Source organism: Ptychodera flava, chromosome 10 (assembly GCF_041260155.1).
Source record: "Ptychodera flava strain L36383 chromosome 10, AS_Pfla_20210202, whole genome shotgun sequence".
NCBI lineage: Eukaryota > Metazoa > Hemichordata > Enteropneusta > Ptychoderidae > Ptychodera > Ptychodera flava.
This window is the reverse complement of record NC_091937.1, coordinates 24,644,371-24,670,075: the sequence shown is the minus strand read 5'-3', so window position 1 is coordinate 24,670,075 and position 25,705 is coordinate 24,644,371. Positions and strand designations below refer to the sequence as shown.

The following is a 25,705-nucleotide window of genomic DNA, read 5'->3' as shown; positions in this document are numbered from 1 at the left end:
TTTATTTATTTATTTATTTACACTTTTATTGAGCGGCCGAATTACTAGTACAGTAATTTTCAAGTCACATTTAAAGATGTACAGACAGTAGTTTGTTTGATTTCGATTGGTAAAGCATTCCATACTTTGGCAGCTCTGTATTGAAACCTACGTTGACCATATTCTAAGAAGCATCTAGGTACATAAAAATCCTGGCGAGAAGAAGACCGTGTATGATGACTATGTACATCACTCTAAACGGTAAACAAATCGGATAAATACTGTTGCCCATACCCTTTCAAACAATTAAATGTTTCAATTGCGGCGAAGTAAACTATTCGTTGTCTGCCAGACATGACATTATAGTAATGAAAATATATCTGCTGAAGGGAAATCAAACGGAAGTTCACAAAGTGTACGCAGAGCTCTTTTCTGAAATATAAACACTTTATCAATATTCTTAACTGTTGTGTTCCCCCAAACTTCACAGCAATAATCAAGAATACTCTAGAATGGACCATAATACAGTACTATACGCTGATCAAAGGAATATAAGTACGAAGTTTACCTAAAAATCCAATGCGCACACTCAATTTCTTGCACAAATTATCAATATGAACATCCCAGGATATGGTTTTATCTAAAGATATACCTCAAATCTCTGCTGAAATAACTTTGGGGATCTTAATATCAGACATCTCTACAGTCAGTGAAACATCGGAATTATTCAAATGACCCGACTTAAAAGGTGAAGTTATCAAAATGCACTTTGTTTTCCTTGCGTTTATACGCATATGATTATTGGTTATCCAATTAGAAATCGGCAAAACATCACAATTTACAGCATCATCGACTACACTAATACACTTTCCCTTCGTTAGTAGTGTCTGATAATCAGCATACATGTGGAGGGTGGAAGAATTAACAGACAATGACATATCATTAATAAATAACATGAAAAGTAAAGGTTCTAAAGTAGACCCTTTGATAGATCAAGCAGAAGTACACTATTCAAATAACCACTGTCAACATAACACAAAATTTAATCTGTTAAACGGATTAGAGCTGTTTGGCATGAGTAGTTCTTTCTAAAACCAGACTGAGTATCGAAAAGAAGATCAAACATAGATAAATATTCAAATGAAGCATTGAACACATATCTTTTGATGATTTTCGAAAGAGCTGGTAAGATTGAAATAGGACGATAGTTTGACATATCACTGATTTCACCAGACCCTTTGTTAATGGGAACAACTCTAGCACATTAAAAGACTCATTCAAGCTCTTATTGAACAGATAAGTAAGAGTAGCAGAAATTACAGGTGCAGCAACTCTTAAGAGCTTACAGTTAACATTATCAGTACCCGTGCTTGTTGAAAAGATTTACAAACAAAATCATTCTTCAGTAAAGGAAAACTAAAAGAGGGACATCATATAATACCGTAATTACAAAATTACGTAATGACTCCAGATTAGAATCATCGGTACAGTGACTGATACCTACAAAATGCTTATTGAAAGCGTCAGCAATCTCAGAGTGGTTTTCAAAGCAAACCCGATTCGATATAAATGTAGGATCCTTAAAGTTATTTACATTGATCAAATTGTTGGAAACACTCCAGATAGCCGTGGCATAATTGCTAGTGCCTGCCCTTTGTGAATGCAGCCTTATTAACCAAAAACCACATTTTAGGCGCTGATGTACCTGTCAACCACAAAGACCGTTTGCGTTTGATAAGGCGAGCATCCCAATCAAACGATGCGGATATAATGGGAAAACTTGTGGACAGAGAGAAACGCCTGAAAGAGGGGGCTCTACATATCGCAGCAGCGTGTGGTCACAAAGGTATCGTCAATGTCTTGATAGGGTAAGTAGAAAAACTACATTGGATTACAATGTGTCTTACAAACAATGATCAAATACCTGTAGTTGCCAGTTTTGAACTAATGATGTTATTTCTTTTACCTAACTGGAGTAAATTGTGAGCTAAAAGTATGCCCTACAGTTAGGCCCTATAATACTATATGAAGAGGTCATCCGTTACGAGTAGAAACAATATTTATTTTATCATATAGTTAGCATTCGTATGTATCAAGTCCGTTGTCTGTGTTGAGACATTTTCCCTCGACTAAGGTATCAGGTTACATGTATCAGTGGATGTATACGATGTGACCAAATTACAGCCATGTGACCACTTATAGAATAAAAGTTCTTTGAATTTAAATTTGCTGATTTCCCAACACCATGAAACAATAAATTCTGTATATAGAATCCATTTTCTGGTCGGTTTACACAAGTTATGTCTTAAACCATTGGTGTTATTTATATATATGAGTTGAATGTTTCATATCAAATTAAGGAAAGGATACTTTGACAACACTGTACCAGACAGTCTCGATTAAAGTTTCAATGCGAGAGAAAGAATCTCACGCATTAAAAACCCGTCCCGAGAAATCAAGAATTATAAACCAAAACAACATTTTACCGGCATACAGTAGACAAGTTGTTTCACAAGAAAGCAAATAAATGAGCAAGTCGTATATATACTTGTTGACTTTTCACCCTTACCAATGGTATAGATACTCATAAACAAGTCATTGACTATATTGACATATCAGACTAATTACGAAAGTTCAATAATTGACATGATACTGTCCCTGCCGTTAAACAAATTTATAAGCATATATATGGCATAGGTCAATATCCTTGTGCCAACTTTTAATGCCACTGGTGGAAACATGTCTGAATTATAGCCCTGTAAATTAAAAATCGTAACAAAATTGCTACCAGGCAGCGATGATATTACATATTACACTGTGAAACCAATAGACATGCATATTTATGACATGATAGGTCAATGTGCCTGTACCAACATTGAATAAAATCGGTTGAAACGTGCCTGAGTTATGGGCCCGTACATGTAAAAATGTAACAAACTGGCCGCACGGCGGCCATATTGGATCATATCGTGAAACAAATCGACGTGCATATGTATGACATATGAAGAAATCCTTGCACCAATTTCGAATGAAATCGCTCTAGACATCTCTGACATATCTGAACGTACGGACGGACGCAAGACAGTGTCCGTGGGGATAAAGTAGCTTGAGTGTACCTATATGGAATGCAACAGGCATTCAAAAACACTGTCAGTTATATTCCGACCTTTTCATGGCGACAAAATGATGAGCAAACACAGATTTTCTTTGCATGGAGCATCAGTGTAGCATTTCCATGCAATGTGGATGAAACACCCATCAGTGGAAACCCTTTATGGAAAGAGCATGAGCAAGTCACATTAAAGTTTAATTTCAAAGGCAGTCCACTTCCAATGATCACACAACCGGTGCCGGTGGTACTCTATCTATCGAAACAACTGTTCCACTCCATCATCATCAGGGTCACCTTGATGGTTAACGTGCTGATAACGTTGTAGCTATTGTTAATTATAAGTTCATATTTATGCTTCCCTATTATTTGTATCGTTTCCTATCTGTATATAAGAACTGAAAGTATGCGATAAAGTTATGCGTTGTTCACCACATGGGGGAAAGTTACTCTTTATCTTGAATCTTAAAATATAATCATTTGTCGTCAACTGATGAATAACAGATCTCTATTTGAGTAAAGTAACAATATATTGTATATATTTACCACTTTCATTCAATTGAGACGTAATAAATCAAACCAAGGATTTTGGTTGGGGTATAATTAAACTTTATTGAAAAGTTATTGAAAATTGCTGAGGCATAGTGCTCATTTGAGAAATTACGATTTGCTTTTTGTTAATATTTGTCTGAAATTAATATTCCATCGAAATGAAAAGTTGTAATCGGTACGGATTCTATTCGTGCTAGCAAGATGCACTCAAGTAATTGCAATTTTAGCTCCTTGATAACACACGATTCATTTACCTTTGTATGCCTGTCTATGAGCACGATGTGAAAAGAACACCATTTGATTCGAACCAAAATGTTTAGTATAGAATTTGTAGATGTGGCAATTAATCTGCAATTAACATATCAATGAATTTATGGAACAGGTAGGTATTGTCTGGTGTATTATCCATACGTTGGCAACGATCGAAATGTAAATTACAAAATATGCTATGGTTGGGCTTCCTTTGATTTATCACAATAGTTGATATCGATCGGTCAGCGATAATTAAGTTTCCCCATTCACTGCTCCGGTGTAATTATCACTCCCCTGATTGTTTAGGGAGTGTGAAACATCACCCTGTTCTTTTAATTCAATGATATAGGAGCGATGAGAATAACGATTCATCTGAAAAACTAAATTTAGAGGACGAGGATGAGGAAAATAGAACTCCATTGCTTGTCGCTGCCCAACATGGCCAATTCGTCACTGTTGGGCATCTTCTAGAACTGGGAGCAAGCATTCACAAAAGTGATAAATATGGTAACACTGCTCTTTTCCTCGCGGCTGAATACAACCACGAAGACGTAGTAAAGGTATGCTGTATGAACACACTGAAATATTTTGAACAATGTGCCCTCGCCTATGTTGTCTTGTTGACTTTTGCAAGTTTTAACGAAGGTGAGAGCTACTTAAGAAAATACGTAAATGACAGCTGTGTTTGAATATTAGTTCAATAACCATACTTGTGATGTACTTGTTCCATTTATAGTTGCTTTCGAACATGAAAAGTAAACGTTACCTTTGTAATCTACAAAATAGAAAATGAAGGATGGATTCGAGAGTAAATCCAGTACGTTAATGTTTGCTTCGATTTATTAAACTTGGCAGAATCTCTATTCAGACAAAATCAGTCTTCTAAAATGAGTAATAAACCTGAAATGTTTCGTTAATTTTTTGTTTTTATATCCAGTGCCATACTTCAAGACTCCAGAAACAGATCACAAATTACCATTATTAGCGATTTATCCCACAAGGTGATATTTACACAGATGGAAGGAAATAATTTTTTTCATTTTGATTTTACCTTACAGCTTTTACTAGAAAAAGCAAAAAGCCATAAAGATGAGCCAGAAGACGCGGAGACGCACGCCCACGGAGATTCATCAACAGACGTACAAACACAACAAACGTGTGAAGACATTGAAGTTCAGAAAGGTGCAGATAGTGCAGCCCATGGAGCTAGTCTGGAAGAAGTGGACACATCGCAAACAAATAAAGACGGAAAAGAAAATAATACAAAGACTGACTCTTTGGATGGTAAAGAAAGTTCTTCAGAAAAAAAAACTAAAAAGGGAAAGAATCGTTTATCGAGATTGCTCGAAAGGTTTAATCTGACAAGTCCAAATGAGGACAGACCCAAAGATCCCATACCCGCAATATCTGCAAATGCAAAAGAAAAAGATTTTGTGAACTTAAGCAATACCTTTGGGAATACTCCACTTCATATTGCCTCGAAGAAGGGTCATCCAGGCGTTGTGAAGGTTTGTTAAAAGATTGTAATACATTGTCTGAATAAGATAAGCAGCTCCATGTTTGTAATTTTGCTACATTATTCACTTTTATAATGCATAAAAAGAGAATACTAAGAAAAACTCCACTGAAAGGGAAACAGCTAAATACACTCTACAAACTTAATTAATCTTCACAATTGATAAATAAAAGGTACCGTCTCTTTAAATTGGTGTTCCCTGTGAAGATCAAGTACATTGCGTAAGCTTCCTCGCAGCAAGCAAAACTATGTAATTGTTTATCCTCAACAAAGTAAAACTATAGCTGAAGACCATGTGAGCTATAGCAGTGACCAGGAGTGGTTGACACCATGTAGTATCAAATGACTACTACCACCTGCTCCTGGGTTAACTTGACACCCAGGCTAACGATAGTATTCCCTTGATAGTGAAGTTTTTCCACTTCAGGAAGTTGGAACCACCCTGCTAGCACCTGCTTCTTGGATTGAAATTGACAATCAATAATTAATAGTCGCGCCAGCGGCTTACTGACTACGCATGCGCTTATTCATAATATACTATGCGACTAACCGGAAGTGTACCCTTCTTTCTCATGATGGGCGCCGCCATGTTTTTTTTTTTGAGTACTCGTAAATAAACAAATACGAAACAAATTACCATGATATAACATGCCTTTTATAAAATATACCTCTTTTATTAGCCAGTAAATGTTATTATACACCTTGTCGCTGATACAAAGTATCGTTGATATAGATAAACGGAGAAAACTGTCGTGCATATGAACGGGGGCATACGCAAAGAATGCTGGGATTGAATTATAGAAGAGCGCCCCCTGTGTCAATAATTAGATTCAAAATTGCAAGTTTTTCGACGGAACGCTATAGTTTTCAGCTTGCAAGTGGAAGGTGGGCAGTGCGGTTACCATTGCAATGATAATTATTGCATAATACGCCCCTTGTTTAACGCCATAGGCTGTTATCATTGTAAAAATTGCCAATTTTTGTCCAAAATTTTTACACGCTACAGAAAATCTATACCTACCCTGCTGCAGGGTTTGACGTCGTGTAAGTACGTGAACTGCTTTCATCAGAGGGAAACTGGGCATAGTTGTCATATAAACGTTTATGAAGTAACAATTACAGTTTATCATGAATCAATACAAATAATTTTGCCATCTTAACCCCTGGCGCGACACCAAGGGCTGAGCCCTATATAATATTAAAGTATTATATAGAAATAATAACACGAATAATAATAGGTTCAATTTCCGTGAAAATTTCACCATAAGGGTATTTTGGGTCGAAAAGACCAAATATGATATCGATTTCACTGCCCCATGTTTCCATGGTAACCATTTTAGGTGTTGAAAATTTCAGTTTTTCTAATATCCCATGAAAAGTTACTTTGATTGAAATGAAAATTATCTAGTGGGGAAGTTCGGGTCAGAGAACACAAATGCCAGACTTATTTTAATGTTTCGAGTTGCCATAGTAACTATTTTGGGATTGAAAATGTTACTTTTTCCCTAATTCCTATCAAAGAACTATTAATTGATGTAAAAAATTGATAATAAGGGGTTTTCTGGTTAGCACACCAAAAAAAACACTCATTTTAATGTGAGATGTTTCCATGGCAACCATTCAGGAGTAACAACACCTTTTTTTCAGAAGTCCCACAGCTTAAATGAACTGTTTTTAGATTTCTATATAATACTTATAGCCCCTAAACTTGTAATAATAATAATAATAATAATAATAATAATAATAATAATAATAATTAATATAAGTATTATATAGAAATAATAACGCGAATAATAATAGGTTCAATTTCCGTGAAAATTTCACCATAAGGGTATTTTGGGTCGAAAAGACCAAATATGATATCGATTTCATTGCCCCATGTTTCCATGGTAACCATTTTAGGGGTTGAAAATTTCAGTTTTTCTAATATCCCATGAAAAGTTACTTTGGTTGATATAAAAATTATCTAGTGGGGGAGTTCGGGTGAGAGAACACAAAAACCAGACTCATTTTAATGTTTCGAGTTGCCATGGTAACTATTTTGGGATCAGAAATGTCACTTTTTCCCTAATTTCTATTAGAGAACTATTGATTGATGTAAAAAGATTGATCATAAGGGTTTTTCTGGTTAGCATACCAAAAAAATCACACGCATTTTACTGTGAGATGTTTCCATGGCAACCATTCAGGAGTAAAAATTACCAGTTTTTCAAAGATTCCACCTAAAATCCAGTAATCAACAGAATGTGTTATATCAGAGGGATATTTTGGGGTTAGAAAGACCAAATATCCAGTTAAAAATCCAGTAATCAACAGAAATATTATACCAAAGGGTTATTTTGGGTTAGAAAGACAAAATATGATATCCATTTTACTGCCCTGTGTTCCCAAAGTAACATATTTGCGTTTTAAAATTCAATTTTTTTTCCGAATTCCATTAAAAGTAATCCCAGATACTATGCAAATGCTCTCCTAAGTGCATTTATCACAGCATGAACTCTATGTTCATTTTGTTTTATGTTGCCATGGTAACCATTTTGTTAACCACAGTTTTTTATTTAAAACATAATTCATTGTTTTTTTATTTATTTATTGCTTTCTAAGTAACAACTCTTAACATGTGTTCTATAATAATTGTAGTTTCTTTGCCTTCATTCTAGAAGAATAATATAAGATTATTCCCTAAATACCGGGATTTATTGACATAATGGTGTTTTGAGGTCAAAGGTCAAATAGCGTCAAATAACACCAAAAGTTATTGTACTCCCCGTCAAAGATGGACTCTGCGTCCTCTGATACAGAAATTCACTGTACAAAGAAACTCCATAGATTGCAGACACAGTTGTATAATAGTAAGGATAATGTATATTGGGGCCATTCTGGTCAAATTATTGTTTTTCCGTCAATTTTAGTGTGTTAGAATTGATTTTATATGGACCAGAAATAATTTTTCAAGCATTTTTAATTTTGTGTCATGCAGTCATCCCAAATCAGTGTTATATAGTACATTACTAACTTACTAGTATGCATTCATCGAATTAAACTTGTAGTGGTGCATTATTTTTGTGTGACCTGGCGTGACCCCATAAACTCTATGATTAGCTAGATCCCTTACCATGGTGGTAACGGTTTAAATTTCAACATGGTGCCTGTATACCTTTGAACACTTTTTAAAAACCCAGCAGGCCAAGTCACGGGGGAAATATTACAGGATAAATGTTTCACGCTTAATACTGCTCTACTTGACATAGATAGGGCTCTCAATTGTGCGAACGTCGTAGGAAACACTTATTGCAACAATTTACCCTAAATAAAGAATCGGCTGTCAATTAAGCTGCGGTTGCTAACCAACCGGAGGTAAACACTGAGACTTAACGTGCCCAGAAATACGAGTGCAATAGAATAATCGTTTCGGCGTGTGCCAACACACACTAAAGAAAACCGCAAAGGCTAGTCGTTTGGCGTGTGCCGGCTAATCAGCTAACAAAAAACAGGAAACCGCAAAACCGCAAAAAGTGATAAAGAAATGTAAGTAGCTATGGAATAGTTTCTATAAAAATCTCTACGTATATCAACCTGGGGAATGAGATTTTGACCTGTTGCAGAGTGCTCAAAGGAATAGCCAGTATTATTGTAAAAGGCGATAGTCATATCAAACTACTGACGTGCTACAAAATAATTAATCTTTCCACCTTTCAGCTTGGTGAAAAACGCATTTATTGATTCGGCAAAGGCCTGTGGATTCGCTTGTTTTTGCACAAGTTCTACATGGACATAGGAAAAAGTTCGACTCACCCTCTGGATTGTTGAGAATACAACTGACTGCAGTCGCTGTTTCAGTGAATCTGACATGATGAGAGTTCTCGAATCAAAAACTGTACTGTGGCCGTGCTCGAATACTAATGTCTTCTCATCAAATTACGTCATTGTTATACAAGAGTTAGCATCCAAAGTCTGTCACCCTGTCTTTTTCAAAGTTTGGAGTAGAGGGTGGCATTCCATCTGAATAATTGAAGACGTTGAACGCAAACATTTCCATCGCATATGTTCCGGCAATATGTAGGCCTACCTTAGAAATACTGTTTACGCTGCAGTTACGTAAGCTTATAAGCTTATACTCCACAAAATGGCCACAGGCTGCGTGAACTTTCTGGAAGGATTTCCTAAACGTCCTACTTGGTACATTAGACACTCACATGTGATATCCTGAAAACTATTCTCTGCAGTAATTCCAGTTTCTGTTGACATTCCATCATTTTTAAAGCTAACGACACGATAGCACGAGATCGGAGACGTTCTGTCACGCGCACACACTCTCAATTGCGCATGCTCTGGGATTCGCGTCGCGCTTCTGAAGGGCGTGCGGTGTTCCAACAGAGAAGAACGCAAATCGCAGGGTCTCTGCCAGACTACACTGGTTAGATTTATATAATGAACTTTTAATGTTACCCCTAATGTATGGAAAATATTCGTTCAGTGGTCGCAGCATAGCAATTTCACTTCCGAGAGAGAGAGAGAGAGAAAGAGAGAGAGAGAGAGAGAGAGAGAGACAGACAGACAGACAGACAGTTAATTTACATAGGAAATCTTTTTCATAGTCGTAAGAGAGAGAGAGAGAGAGAGAGAGAGAGAGAGAGAGTTAATTTACATAGGAAATCTTTTCATAGTCGTAAGAGAGAGAAGAGAGAGAGAGAGAGAGAGAGAGAGAGAGAGAGTTAATTTATATTGGAAATCTTTTTCATAGTCGTGACTTTTGATGGAAGAAACTGCACTGCACGTACATCAAATGGAAGTCACCCCTATTGACAAAATTATGATATACAACACCTCTTTATCAGAATTCCCACACAGCCTCAATGAACTATTATTAGATTTCTATATAATACTTATAGCCCCTAAACTTGTAGTAGTAATAATAATAATAATAATAATAATAATAATAATAATAATAATAATAATAATAATAACAAGGCAGTATTGCTGAAGGCAATGAGTACTTGGGCCATGATAGAGTAATTTTGAGGACAATATATACTACTATTCAAATATGGTCTTGAATTTCCTCCTGTCAATTAGGCATTTGATTGACTGGTTATTAAACGAAGCAATGGCATGACAACGGCAAAATATGTCTAGCAACTTTTGTTGAGTTTGAGGCAGGGGTTCTTTATTTATAGTGAAAATTGCTTAAACTCCTTAAATATTCAAATTACAGCAAATTTCTTTTGTTCTCGATGGTAGATGTCTAATATTTAGATGGGCATATTTAGATTTCTACCCTATAGTTATCCCTATATACCAAAAATCGGACATCCAGCTCTATTGGCTTGCTCAGAATTAGATATGCGCATAATTAATGAGGTACAATATGTGGTGTCATAATGTGTCCCATCATACCAAATATGAAGGGTGTAGCACTTGTGGTTACTGAGTTGTGGACAAATATATATATTTGAGGTCAAAGGTCATTGAGGTCACGTGACATTTTGTCATAATAATTGTATTGCTAAGTTATTCCTATATACCAAAAATCAGACCTCTAGCTCTATTGGCTCGCTCAAAATTAGATATGCGCATAATTGATGAGGTACAATATGTGGTGTCATAAGATGTCTTATCATACCAAATATGAAGGGTGTAGCACTTGTGGTTACTGAGTGTGGACAAATATATATTTGAGGTCAAAGGTCATTGAAGTCACGTCACATTATGTCATAAAAATTGTATTGCTAAGTTATTCCTATATACCAAAAATCAGACCTCTAGCTCTATTGGCTCGCTCAAAATAAGATATGCGCATAATTAATGAGGTACAATATATGGTGTCATAAGGTGTCCTATCATACCAAATATGAAGGGTGTAGCACTTGTGGTTACTGAGTTATGGACAATAATGTATATTTGAGGTCAAAGGTCACCAAGGTCACATGATATTTTGTCAAAATGTCTGAGATATCTGCGTGAACAGATGGACTCACTGATGGACTCACGGACGGATATGACCCAATCTATAAGCCCCCTGGACTTTATCCGTGGGGACAAAAAACTGTGTCACTGCATCCTTTAGGCAATATGAATACGATGAGAAACTAAATTTTTATTTTTCTTGGCCTTATACATGGGAGTCTATGGAGGTGTAAACTAAAAAGTCCTCTAACACGGCCAAATTCGATCGCATTGTAAAACAAATCGACGTGCATCTGTATGGGTTGGGTACTATTCTTGTGCAAAGTTTGAAAGACATTGACCTGGGCATGTCTGAGATATCTGCGTGAACAGACAGACCGACGGCCGACGGACTGACATGACCAAACCTATAACTCCCCCAGGACTTCGTCCGTGGGCACTAAAAACAACGCAACAGTTATTACAGCTACACTGGCGGTAGGTTCATATCCAGAGCCCCGTACGGTCTGCCGCCGTCGCTTGAAAACAATCTCATAAACCTGGCCATATGGGCAACTGTGTATGTGCAGCTAGCTGGATGCTTGACTTCCCGGAGAAGGCGAGCTGTCACCACAGTCGCTCGAGAGCTATTCAGCTCTGGGACTATTCGCCCCATAGACGAGTGTACAGAAGCAAGAAATATTTCTCGCTTCTGTACACTCGTCTATGGGGCGAACAGTCCCAGAGCTGAATAGCTCTCGAGCGACTGTGCTGTCACGTTCAAGCTCAGGATTATTTGTCGATCAAATTTCAGTAAATTTACCTTACCTAAATGAATTTCGCCGAAGTTTGACAAAATTGCATCGATTTTTCAGGTTCATATCCGACATTTTTGAGTTTTGAGTGCAGACAGAAATAAGTTTTGAGGCAACATGGCTGCGACCCCATGTTGACCCCTAGCCCTGCGTACGATGCTATGTGCTACAGCTAACACACAGCATCGTACGCAGGGCTAGCGAGAGAGTTGCCGACATCGACGGTTATTTACGAGAAGTGAATAAAAGACTGTCATTTTTGGAAGCAATCGAGTAGCTGAGGTAGGCTGGGATACGACTTGGGCCCAAGAACGCTGAATTTCGGCAGTAATTTGGCTTTTTACGTCAAGTCCCAAAATGGATTTGAAGTCACCGACCCTACGTACGGGTCTTTGCAGGGCTGTGGTGAGCGGGGCGATTAGCTGTAGCGGAACACACAGCATCGTACGCAGGGCTAGTTGACCCCAACGTGAAAATGTGTTCGCGATCAAATTTTCATATATTTTTTTCAGAATTTTCGACAAAATCATTGCTTCTTAAATCTTTTGTAAAATATAAAATACTAAAATAAAAATGCGATGTGCCATGTCTCCAGATTTCTAAAATATCGTTCGTTGACCGTTCGACGGAATACTCATTTTGCAAACTTGTGACGCAGTTGAAATTCAATACTGACCGCCAAATAATCTTAATGAGACGAGATCATTCTAGACATCCTCCAAATTATCCAACCATTTGTGTTAGAGTTCAGCTCGCTTAGAGTATCATAACATTCTTCTTCGGCCTTTGTTTAAATTGACCCTAATCTCTCCCATTTAGGAAATAAATACACAAGCCACCTTGACTAAACTTCGTGCTCTTTCCAGGACCAAACGCACTGCAAATCTGTCTTGACATCATCATCTCCTTACATGGTAATCGGCATACCGTATTTTTTAGCAAAGGAGACACAGAATACGTCGGAGTATTCCATTTCAAAACGTATTACATTGTGTGATGTTGTCAAAAAAGGTAATGTTACTGCAGTGGTATAAATTACAAAACACAAAAGTTCAAATCAGTTTATTTTGGACTGGCTTTACCCAACATTTCATATTGTTTCTTATGCCAGATTTGACCACGTGCTTACTGGCGACCCCTTTACATGCAAATTTTGTGTCAAATGGTGTGTTCTCCTGGAAAAACAAACGTACGATTTCTATATGAAGGAGGCGAAATTTGCCCTCAAAACTCGAACCACCCCTTTATGGGGTGTACCTAGCTATTTTGAACGAGCTTCTTGAATCTGCAGCTCTATTTCGAAATGATGGTCTGGTTTTCTCAGCTCAAGGATAAGTGTTCTCCATCGCTGTGGGCATTACTATTCTCAACTGGGGGTACAGTTTCCAGTCCTAATGTTTTTCATTGTGTCCGGGATATAAAACCTTTCCTTTTCACACTTTTACTTGGATTAAGACTAGTCCACATCTTGTCAGCGATTAAACATGTTTCAAGTTTAAATGTTAAATTCTGGTCTCGAGCCCTCCTGTTCAACCAACCGAAATTACCCCTCCCACTTTGGCTCGTCCAGTGGGTGTAGCAGGGTCGTGCCATCGCCTAGGAAACAGAGGGTGCATTAATTGTTGCATTTCGATGCACATTTTGATTATATTCAGAAGATTTTGTGGCAAAAACTCAGATAGAGAAGCATTAATATTCACATCTCACTTATTCAAGACTGGCTGAGAGCATCATTTCCATTCAGTTAACATCATTACGCCATTTATTATGCCAAGAAAGATGAAGCCAAGACATTTTGCCCTCCCTGGTCTCAGCCAGAAATGGTTATACCTTACAGAGTTTTTTCCCACGGAATGAAAACAAATGTACTTGGGCTGAGGCCCAAGTACAATAATAATAATAATAATAATAATAATTGTAATAAAGTAGTACATTTGAGGTGCCTAATCTCTGAGAACAGAGCTCGAGGCGCAATAATGACAAAGTACGCTGTATCAGAGGAAATACGATGGTTTCAATTAGAATTTTGAATCTCTTGGACTGGAGACTAGGCGAACAAAAAAGGTTGAACTTCTGTTTAAAGAGAAAGGTCTTGAGGGAACGGCGAAAGGAAAGGGCATAGTTGAAGTGGCGAAGGTCATAAAGAAGTTTGTTCCATAATGCAGGGCCAATGTAAGAGAAAGATTTCTCACCAAACGTCTTTGTGGAAACTCTTTGAATACTGAGAAGTCGAGAATCTAAGGAAGAGCGGAGTTGTCTTTTTGGAGTGTATTGATGTAGAAGCAAAGCGAGATTCGTGGTCCTGTACGAATAACTGAATTGAAGCTAGTAGATAGAATTTTGTAGTGGATAAGAGAACGAATAGGCAGCTAGTGTAATGTTTGCAAAACTGGTTGGATATTACCATACTCTTAAGCATTAAAGACGAGACGAGCTGCAGCATTTTGCACTCTTTGCAACTTGTCTATAAGCTGTTTAGGGCAACCAGAAAGGAGACAGTTACAATAATCTAAGTGAGACAGAACAAGTGCGGAGACAAATTTTTGAGTAGCCTGTAAAGAGAGGAAGTGACGAATAGAGCTAATTTGTCTTATTTGAATTTTTGTAGCTTTGCAAATATTATGCACATGTTGAAATATATTCATGTTAGAGTCGAGTGTGACTCCTAAGTTTCTAACACTGGAGGCGAAAATTACATCGAAATCGCAAATAATTATAAATGAAGGGAGAGATGATTTCGCAGCTTGTCTGGGTGAAGATATAAGTATTGCTCCTGTTTTACTGTTATTCAACTCGAGTTTATTGAATGTCATACACTGCTTGATGGCAGTGATACAACTTTGCACAGATTGAACGCTTTATTTGATTTGATTTGATTGATTGTAGTTTCTTTGTATGATTGATTGTCATAGGCAAAGGTGTGGTCATTTAATGAATCTTTTCTGATGGGGTTGAAAAGAGGGTCAGTGTACAAAACAAATAGAACAGGACCAAGAACAGAGCATTGTGGGACACCAAAGGGATAGACGATGTTGTTGATCTTATGCTATTGATAGTTACAATTTGAGTTCTGCCTGAGAGGTAAGATTTAAACAAGGATAGGGCAGTTCTTGATATGCCAAAAGTGTGTTCAAGGGGATTGAGAAAAATGCCATGATCGACCGTATTGAATGCGGCGGATAGATCTTATAGAGATAATGGTAATTTGCAAGATTCAAAGGCGGCCAAAATGATTTGACGATTTTCAATAGAGCAGGTTCAGTACTGTGGTGGGTTTGTTTGCAGATTGAAGAGAGTTCAAAAGGTTGTGTGGAATGAGATGAACAAATAGGTTTGATAGAATAATTCTTTCAAGTATTTTAGAAAAAAAGGTTTGAAACAGGTCGGTAGTTTTTTATTTGATTATGGCCGACAGATTGTTTATTCAGCAGTGGTTTAACAAGAGCAGTTTTGAAGCTAGAAGAAAATGTGCCAGATGCAAGGGAATGATTGATATCCCGTTTGATGTATGGTAACACGATGTCTAAGCATTCTATAAACAAATCGGTCGGTGTGGCATCTAGGTTGCATGTCTTTACAGTGGAACGTAAAATACGGTGGTTTCAATCGGATTCCAACCCACAATGTACGGCACCCAGTCACCTAGCGGAGAAGCCAAAGACAAAACCGATCGGCCCCAATCTCAATTAAAGATTGGTTCAATAACCGAACTAAATTGTTACATTTTTCTGATTGCGACCCCTCCACACGCTTTAGAGTTCATGAAGCATTCATACACACACACATACACACACACACCATACACCACACACGAACTTTATCGAAGCAAAGCAATGGATCAACCGCTTAAACTGGGCGAAAAACAGCCTCGGGGACAATTCTGTCAACTGGCAGCATGGTATTCTTTACAACATTATCATTCACAGGAATAAAGTCACTGAGAGGCATATTTTAAGGTAACTGTCTGAGCTCAAAGGCTGCGACATATATTGACAATCAAGACTGGCTCTGATTGTCTCATCTATTTCATGAAAAAAGTCTAGAAAACGCCGAGGAAGTTCTACTGCAGGGAAAATCATTGGTGTAAGCCGTTTTGGTTAAAAGTAATTTATGCGTGATGCCGAACAGTTGCTTCGATGTACAGCTCTCACTAACCTTAGGCTGCATTCACAAACACCTCTCTAAGGGGACGGGAGATTTCAGGGGTGACTTGAAAAAATTACAACATACCAAGGGGACTTGCAAATTTATTGAATATCAATTTCCTTTTTCAAATACCTCCTTTCATGCACTTTCATTTCTTGCCATTTCCTTATATAACATACATTTCTGATGATCCTAGCAACCACATTGAGGCAAAAGATTTTGGTTGTCATGATTTTTACTTACCAAACCCATCTGTTGTGCAAACCTGTACTGTGTAATGACTAAAAGTTTCAACTTAGGGACCGTTCAGTTTTTACAGCCGGGGGCCGGCAAAATCCAGGGGGGGGGGGGGTCATCGTAATTTTGGAATCCGCAAAGGGGGGTGGTCATCGCTTTTTCACTGGTAGGAAAGGGGTGTCACCACATTTTCAAAAACATAATACCAACAATAAAGTTCACTTTATGCCATGGCCATGATCGACCCTCTTTACCGGCAGGCTGCCTTCGGCGGCCCACTACAATAAATATACATTATGTATTACCATGACCCTCTTAACCGGCAGACGCCTTTGGTGGCCCACTCCAATTAGGTTTACTTCATGCAATGGCCATGATCGACCCTCTTTACCGGCGGGCTGCCTGCGGTGGCTCACTTCAATAAATTGACTTTATGTAATACCCCATGACAATCTTACCGTAAAATTCCCAATCGAAGCCGCGGCTTGTATTAGAAACATTTCTGAGGGACCCCTGGGATCACGCACTGAATAATGGTAATGGCCGTGCGCCTTCTGAGCGGCCCTGTCCAGTAAAGTCTACTTTATGCAATAGCCATGATCGACCCTCTTTACCGGCGGGCCACCTTTGGTGGCCCACTAGAATAAAGTTGACTTTACGTAATGGCTCATGACCCTCTTAACCGGAGGGCTGCCTTTGACGAACCACTCCAATAAAGTTTACTTTATACAATGTCCATGGACATGAGTTGTCTATGGAAATGAAGTTTAAAATTGCCTTACAGTCGTCCTAATTAACAGACGTTTGAATGGATGTGGCTGAGAAGTTTGTGCACTGGCATCTCTGCTACATGAATAAAGTGCGCTGCGTACCGGAGTTCAAATCCAAACCATGCGGGTAAATTTGACATATGGGTTTTGGTTATTTTTCAGGTGAGGGGAGGTCATCAATTTTTTTCGTCTGACAAAGGGGGGTCATCTTTTTTTCACAAAAAATGCAGGGGGGTCTATATTTTTTTGAACACCGGCAACAAGATTTTGCCGCCCCCCCCCCCAGGACGTAAAAACTGAACGCTCCCTTAACCTTTCAATAACAATTTAGGAGATAACTTATTTGATATCATTTTCCCATTGAGAATACATTGGATGTAGGCCAGTGTCAAATGTTCTCATTGCCGCATGTACATTTTATTTTTGAGGACTTTGACAGAATACAAACTATTTAGAATAATGCATACAAACTACATGTATTTAGAATAGTGCATATTGTCATCAATAATAACTGGAGTTTCAGGTCAACATCTTTTGAATAAAAATCTGGGAGTTGATAACCTGTGTGTTATTTGCAGCTCCCTCATAGCCTACAATATACAGTGAATCAACATTTTCAGTGAACTTCCAAAATCAAATTTCTGGCCCACGCATGCACTTGTAACTACCCAAAGTCTAATCCAGTACATTAATATCAAAAATCAAGTATACATAAATACACAGATTGAGCTTGTTTTGTATTAAAAAAATATTCATTTTTTCCTCATAGACTACAATATATACATATATATATTGTATATATATATATATATATATATATATATATATATATATATATATATATATTGTCATAGTACTATCTGTGTTGTAATGTGGATCTCGCATCGAATGATTGTGCGCATCATTCCTACCCTCGTGTATCTCTCCCGCTTGCCCTGTGAGATGTGATTGAGAACGGACGCCATTTTCTCTGCGCTGGAGAGCTGAAACTGTCAGGCATCACTAGAAATAGGCTCTGGGGACCCGGGATCCAGATTCTGAGCATCCTTGTTTATATCGTCTCCCAGGATTTATTTTGATGCTTGTTGTTGAGGCACTTGGTTGATTTGCGACCACCTTTTCTGTCATATGTGTGTCGGACCATAGCCATCGCATTGATCGAGTATCGAACAACATGTAAATGACAGCAGGACTTTATAAAATTGTTATCAGAGCCACATTCGCCACGTTACCAAAACAGAAGTCTAGTCTATTTAGAAATCCATGTCAACTGGTGGCAGCAGTGGGATACAGTTTGGTCGATCTAAGCCTTCAGTTATCGACACAACAGTTTATTTGGTCGGCGCACCTTCACGCACAATAATTCAGTTACCATCAAAATTCATCGTAGAACTGTATATACGGTAAGAGAGGAATTCGATCTCTTGTTCACATTTACTATAAGCATAGAACACCTTGATCGCTATTCATCCGGAGCGCAATATCTCGAATGAGTAGCAGTCGATTGTGTTTTGAGATCAATTCCTTCAAATATGATCAGATTTTATCCTCAAGATTAGTCATCATCCTTCGCCTATGCCAAACCATGAAGATACGGTACAGTTCAAAGATACGGACAGAAAGCAATTTGATAGTGGCGTTGTATTACAAACTGAATGGACACCTCAGAAAAATAGTACCGTGGGTAGTTGCAGAGACGAGGGATCATGATCAAATGCCAGTTTTAATGACTCCTCTGGGGACACCATCCCCAAAGGAAAAAGTTGCTTTACTGGAATGTTTGAAACAAGTGAGCGAAACAATAGACGCCATTCATGGACGGGTTTACAGAGTGACCCTTGTTCTCCTGCTAGTGGTACCGGCCATGATTCTGTAGGTTCCCCAACACATTTGTCTACACCTGGTAAGCTTGATACAAATAGCAAAATCGATAAGAAACAGCAATTATCCTGAGGTTATTTGAATGGTGGAAATAAATCAGCTTTCGAGTCCCCCATAATTTGCGACTCAAAACACTCATTGATAGAAGGTGCCCTCATGGTGATAGATTGATACCATGCACTCGTAAGAGAAGGTGGAGCTTGTAGCTGAGACTCTAAGGAAATTGTAAAACCTGAATTGTTTGATGGGACAAATGATCTGAAAGAGTACCAAACGCATTTTGAAATGTGTACAGAATTGAACAGATGGACAGATAATAAGAAATTTGGTTCGTTAATGTCACGTTTGCGAGGTCAGGCTTTACAATCTATTGCCCATGGGAAAAGTAATATTACAGTTTATGAGAAATTAGCTAAGATTTTATGCCAACGGTTTAGTACTGGAGGGCACAATGATGTATTTCGTTTGTCAGCAAAGACGATTGTCATGGAAAAGTGACAGTCTCTCAAAGAGCTTGCTGAACAGGTTAGGGAAATCATTTTGAAAGCGTATCCGAGCACACAAGAAGATTTATTGAAAAGGTTGAGTATAGACACATTCTCTGAGGAGTCTCAGGTTTTGATTTTAAACGGAAATTAATGACACATGTCGGCATCCAGGAGCTACACTAGAGTTGTGGTGCAAGCGTGGGAATCCTAAATTGTACCACAAGGACAAATATGCAAAAGTAATGAAAATCTATCATGAGAAGGTCTGGGATGGGAGGCCATTTGACTAAAATTTCTGATCGTCTGCATAAGATTTAAAAGGATATTTTAAAGGGAAGTTCTCATAAGTCTAATTGTGAAGGAAAGCCTATGTATAAATCAGTTGATGCTGTTTCAAAATCTCAGCAACTGTGCTGGACACGTAATCAGCCAGGATACTGTGTCCACAATATTTGCAGCAGAAGTTGACGTCTAACGAGTGTGACAATAAACAGTCAAATTCCACTGTGCAATCTCAGAATGACCAGGCAAATACATGGTGACAAATAACTGGGGGAAAAACAGAAAAGGTAAAAAGCCATAGGAGTCAAAGGGTGAAAACAAAAGAACATCTTCATTGGTCCATGTGATACAGAAGGGTCAAATGAAGAAGATTTCCAAAGTTACAATGAAAAAAAATGTATACCAACATTGAAGTTTGGGGCATTTCAGCTAGTCTTTTATTTAATACAGTGTGCAGTCATACAATAATTTCAGAGGAGTATTACTGTAGTACACCTATTGAAATCAGACCTCGATTGTCTGGCATGGGTCAACACTTAATTCAGGCAGATGCATAGGTTTACATGTATTAGGTAGTGCCCCTATGAAAGTTAGAATCGGTTCAGTAGAAAGAACGTATTCCAATTTTAGTGGTGAGTTTCATGATAATTTATCTGGTTTGTTGGGATGGACTTGTTGAGACTGTTTAATTATGAATTGAATATTCGCCATGGTATAGTTACTATAGCAGGTAAAAGCATTAAAACAGTCAGCAATGACCTCAAACCCTTTTATTGTTGTGTGCAAAACTCCTCGCCAGAAGTGGTATTGCCTGGTCATGAAACCATAGTGCCAGTCCGCATGGGACGTGTTCCTGGTATCGTGGGAAATGAATTGTTCTGTGGTTGTTATAACTGTGTTGATGTAGATACAGTTAAAGACCCATTTTCCAAAGTAGCTGCCACTATTGACCCAAAATCATCGTCAAGGAACTTATACTTAGGTATCGGTGTTGCTAGCACCATGGTCAGACCAAGTCAGCCATTTCTGCCAATGAGAATTATAAATGGAGACCGCAGAAATAAAAGAAAAAATGGCGATTTGATTTCTTAAATTTGAGCAAATAGCGTATTTGATATTTAAAAACATTTCCAATTCTGCAAAGTAAAGACAATGTCTCGGCAGTTGCACATGAAGCATTGCCCAACACAGGTCGTTGTGAGAAAGTACAAGTTGTCAATGACAACTATAAACTCAGAAAAACGGGACAGGCAAGTGCTGTTGTTTCTCTGTAGGATCTATCTTGGAATACATTAATAAGTTTAATTGCCAAACGGTCCCCGACAACAATATTTCGTACTTAAATTTAATCTCATTAACGATCGAACTGACGTTGTGCATATGTACACCTTGCGCTTGCATAGCACGTTCCGAGTAATGACACAGAGATTTTTGAGGGTTTTTGATACCAGTCATGGTGAATGTTCTGATAACAATGAAGATAGCGATTTTGGATTCTAGCCTAAGCCTACAGGAAAACACCAGACGAAAAAAACAGTGTATAATTAGCCATAGACGCTACAGAAAATTCTTTCTTTGTATCTGCTTCTAAAGATTATATAGAAAAATCTCCGATAACAACAAACCTTTACAAGTTAGACACGTCTACACTTCTCCAGTTATGAGAAACAAATATCTGACTTTTATTTCATCTGTCACGCAAAATTTGACGAAAATCAGGGTATACAAAAAATGACTACTTCATCAGAGCTCGAGTACATGACCTATAACATTTTGGTACTATTTTAGCCTCAAGTAACACCAAATTTCGGATATGCTACATGTACACATGTTTACACTCGCAAAGTACTAGAAAAAAACATTTTTAACACTGTCTTTCGCTGTCAAGCGAAACCTTGCAATAAATTGGGACTCAACAACGGTTGGTGGAGTCAGAAGCGGTAAGGTAGACAAGCATTTACACTAAGCTAAATGCTGTCCTCGCAAATTTGGCCGTTCACAGTTTTCAAACAACAACATTTCAGTAGTTAACATACATACTTTACCGAATCATGGAGCACTCCTCGCACAGAAAATATTCTGACGGTTAAAAAAACTGCAAAAAACGAGGGAAAATTTGGAGATACACGGATGATTGTGGAACAAAAAAGCTCTGTGATGTCAACTGCTAATAAGTGTGGAACTGCAGTGATATGTGTTTCAGATTGGTATTCGAAACTTTATCACTTTACAGCAACATACTGACTCCCTGTAGACTTCTATTTGCATCGAATCTCGCTACCAATATGTAAAAAGTACTTTAAAACCATTTTGACGAATTCTTCTCAAAATATTTCATTTGTAACACTTTTCTTTCTAAAAATGGACTTATGGGTAAATCGAAATAACTTGTAATCCGAAAACATTCTTACTGTATACCCGCTTGTAGTGTCTATGAACTGGACGTCGTGCAGTCGATCACGTCAAGTTCCATTGCGTGCCCCTCCCATTAACATATCTTAATTATTCCAAGAAGGATCATACTCTGCCAATCCAAAGTCCCTTTGATCTTTACCGCTGTTGCCTGTCCTGTTTTTTTTCTCGAGGGTCTATGTGTCAACCAAATGCTGATGCCACCACACCTGGAGGATTTTTATGAGAGAAGCTGTACAAATTTATTTACGGATGAACATAAAAATTCTGTAATTATGCTGCTAGCCATGTCTATAATAAAGATTGTATGGATTTAGGCTGTACTGATATTGTTTCTCATACAATAGATACTGGTAATGTAGAACCTAGAAGCAAAAGACATACCATGTTCCATTTTGAAAAGACACAAAAAATAACGAACAGTTACAATCATTATTGGTTAAGGGCTTAATGCAGGAATTAAATTCTCCCTGTGCATCGCCTTGTTTGTTGGTCGGAAAGAAAGATAGTACACAGAGATTGGTAGTAAATAATCGTAAGATAAATTCAGTTACAATTAAAGATGCACAGCCAAATCCATGTATGAAGGATAATTTAGAGGCTACACGCAAGGACATGAGTACCAGATTTGCATAAATTTATGGTATGCAAATGATATATAATAGCGCGAGCCTCGCTTTGAGATGAGGCCTGCTTACCACACTATATAGATCACCTGAAATTTCTCATGTATAAGCATTTTGAAGAGTAATTGACCAGCAGCCTTGTTTGTGCAGTTTTATAGCAATAAAGTAAGTGAAACGGACATTTATTTTCCAGTAGCTTTGTGGCCTGGTTCATAGCAATGTCGTCAACATAGGGGGGTACGCATCTGTAGACTGATTGGCTAAGAAATAAGGGTCGAAGGCTGTGAATTCTTTTCAAACTCTGTATACATATTCATGAGTTATATTTCCACGTTCTGTGTGAATGAGAACAGTGTAAGACCATGTTAACGCGAAAGACACATTTGGAACTATGTGAATACCTCAACCCACAGCTAACTCCACGTATTTGATTCCCGGTGGTAATGTTAATGCTTTTATGAAGTTAAGTGTTTAATATCTCGTGTATAGAGATTTTTCATATCTTTCTTTTAAAATTAATTGGGTTAATTTCGATTAAAAGCGACGAGCACACCTGGAAGTTGTTTTGCCCTAAATTACTATACGTGTGTGTGTGTAGGCAAAACCATAGACACTGGACTACACGCCTGATACTGTGCATGGGGACATTCTATACAGATACCCAGGTACCCTGTGTAGCGACAAACCATCACTGGTCAAGATTACAGTGATAAAGAATTGCATAGAGGTTGTAGAATCCGTAATTCTGAGAAATTCTTAGTCGTAAAGGATATAGCTTATAAGTCATGATACTAAATCTATAGTGCAGCACAGCTAAGAATGAAGGTAGATGCTGTTAATATAAATCTATTTACATAGGTGAAATCAACACAAATCACTACTGTTATTAAATTTGTATGATCATTTTTAGTGTAATTGCATATCAAAGGTCATCTATGCATCTTCCATGTCAGTATCAGTTCCACAATAAATTCCACCATCCTCTATATCATCACTGTCTGTAATTTCAACAATATTGTCTTCAGACATGTCATATTCACCTTCTTCATCCTCAGCAATCTTTTCATTACAGGTTTTCATTAAAGAAATTATACGTTAGGTGCAAAAACTTCATTCTTGCCGAAGACATCTTCACAAACAAGATGGCATGATTTTTTTGTGCTGACCAAGAATGTCAAGAGAGTTCTACTAAGCCTATCAGACTTGAGGTTGCTTATTTTTGCTTTGCCAATAGCAAATTCAGTCCATCATCCTCTACATCATTACTGTCTGTAATTTCAACAATATTGTCTTCAGACATGTCATATTTACCTTCAACATCCTCAGCAATCGTTTCATTACAGGTTTTCATTAAAGAAATTATACGCTAGTGCAAAAACTTCATTCTTGCTGAAGACACCTTCACAAACAAGATGGCATGATTTTTTGTGCTGGCCAAGAAAGTCAAGAGAGTTCTACTAAGCCTATCAGACTTGAGGTTGCTTATTTTTGCTTTACCAATAGCAAATTCATATTTCCTGCATGAACATTTTTACAAATAGCATCTATCCTTAGCAGAAAATGCTTACTCAATCTTGTCAGTTATAGAATACCTGACCCGATGCCTCCACAGACCAACACTTTTTTCAAGCACACTTATGCAGTTGTTTAATTATTACAAATGCTTATACATGAAAATAAACTATATAGTATAGATAAAACAGAATAAAACTTTGCATCAATTAGTATGCAGAACGTAAATGCACCACAAAGAGTAACTCTACTAAGCAGAGCAATTCTATGAAAACTATGTCTTAAAACTATGTCTTAAAATGAACCTTTCGCTACGACCATTTGCTACAAAACTATCAAATGTAAAGAAAAAGCTACTATTGTACTGCATACTAAATGTGGACTGGTGAAAAAAAACGGTGTCTTATTCAAGTGTGCACTTCCACGGTAAGTCTATACATGTGCTTACATGTGCTTACACCGGTGGCCATCTTAGTCTGAATAGGGATTTGCGAAGTCAGATTCAGATTTTTCACTAACTAGACCTCGAACACCAAAATAATTGGTTACACAAAGTAATGCAGGTCTGGTATTGGAAAGATACTCATTAGGGTCGTCATAGACACGTCAACGAAAACAATGCAATCATTAATGGGACCTTGCACTGGCTGCGGTTAAAAAATAACATCTGGGATTCATGAATAACTACTCCACCGAAGTCGATTTTTCCCTCCAGACTATAATAACACTTACTAGGAACGTATGGAATGAACAACTTGAAAATCTATGGAGTGCTTTAACAATAATCTGTATTTTCCTACAACAGAGAAAACTTTCATCTGTGAGCCCTGGCTGCGAGTGTGGGTTTGAAGTAAATCCACGTTATGCATGCTAATTAGGTACCAATGCTATGTATGGGTCCATCTGGTTTCTAGACTGGATTTAAATCTTGGATATTATCAGGTGAAACTTGATAAGAATAGTCATCAGAAGTCAGCAGTAGCTCTGGCTTGGGTAGCTTGTTAGAATTTACTGTTCTTCCAATGGGACTCTGTAATGGTACGGCTACTTTTGAGCTCTTACTGGAGAAGGTTTTTAGAGGTTTACTGTGGGGATATTGTTGTTATATTTAGGTGACATAATTGTGTTTGGGCGCACATTCGACGAAAAACTCGAAAGGTTACAGACTTGCTTTGATAGATTGAGCGAGGCAAACCTAAAGCTTAAACCAAGCAAAAGTCATCTGTTTGCTGGGCAGGTTGA

At 37.8% G+C, this 25,705-nt stretch overlaps 1 protein-coding gene across 1 annotated transcript; it reads left to right on the top strand.

Moving 5' to 3' along the window:
* Window positions 1–1,749: 1,749 nt before the first annotated feature.
* LOC139141570 (ankyrin repeat domain-containing protein 29-like) lies at window positions 1,750–5,892 on the top strand. Its single transcript, XM_070711162.1, has 4 exons — window positions 1,750–1,847; window positions 4,242–4,452; window positions 4,951–5,400; window positions 5,836–5,892. Exons 1-4 carry the CDS (start codon window positions 1,750–1,752, stop codon window positions 5,890–5,892), a joined length of 816 nt encoding a protein of 271 aa, XP_070567263.1.
* The last annotated feature ends 19,813 nt before the right edge of the window (window positions 5,893–25,705 follow it).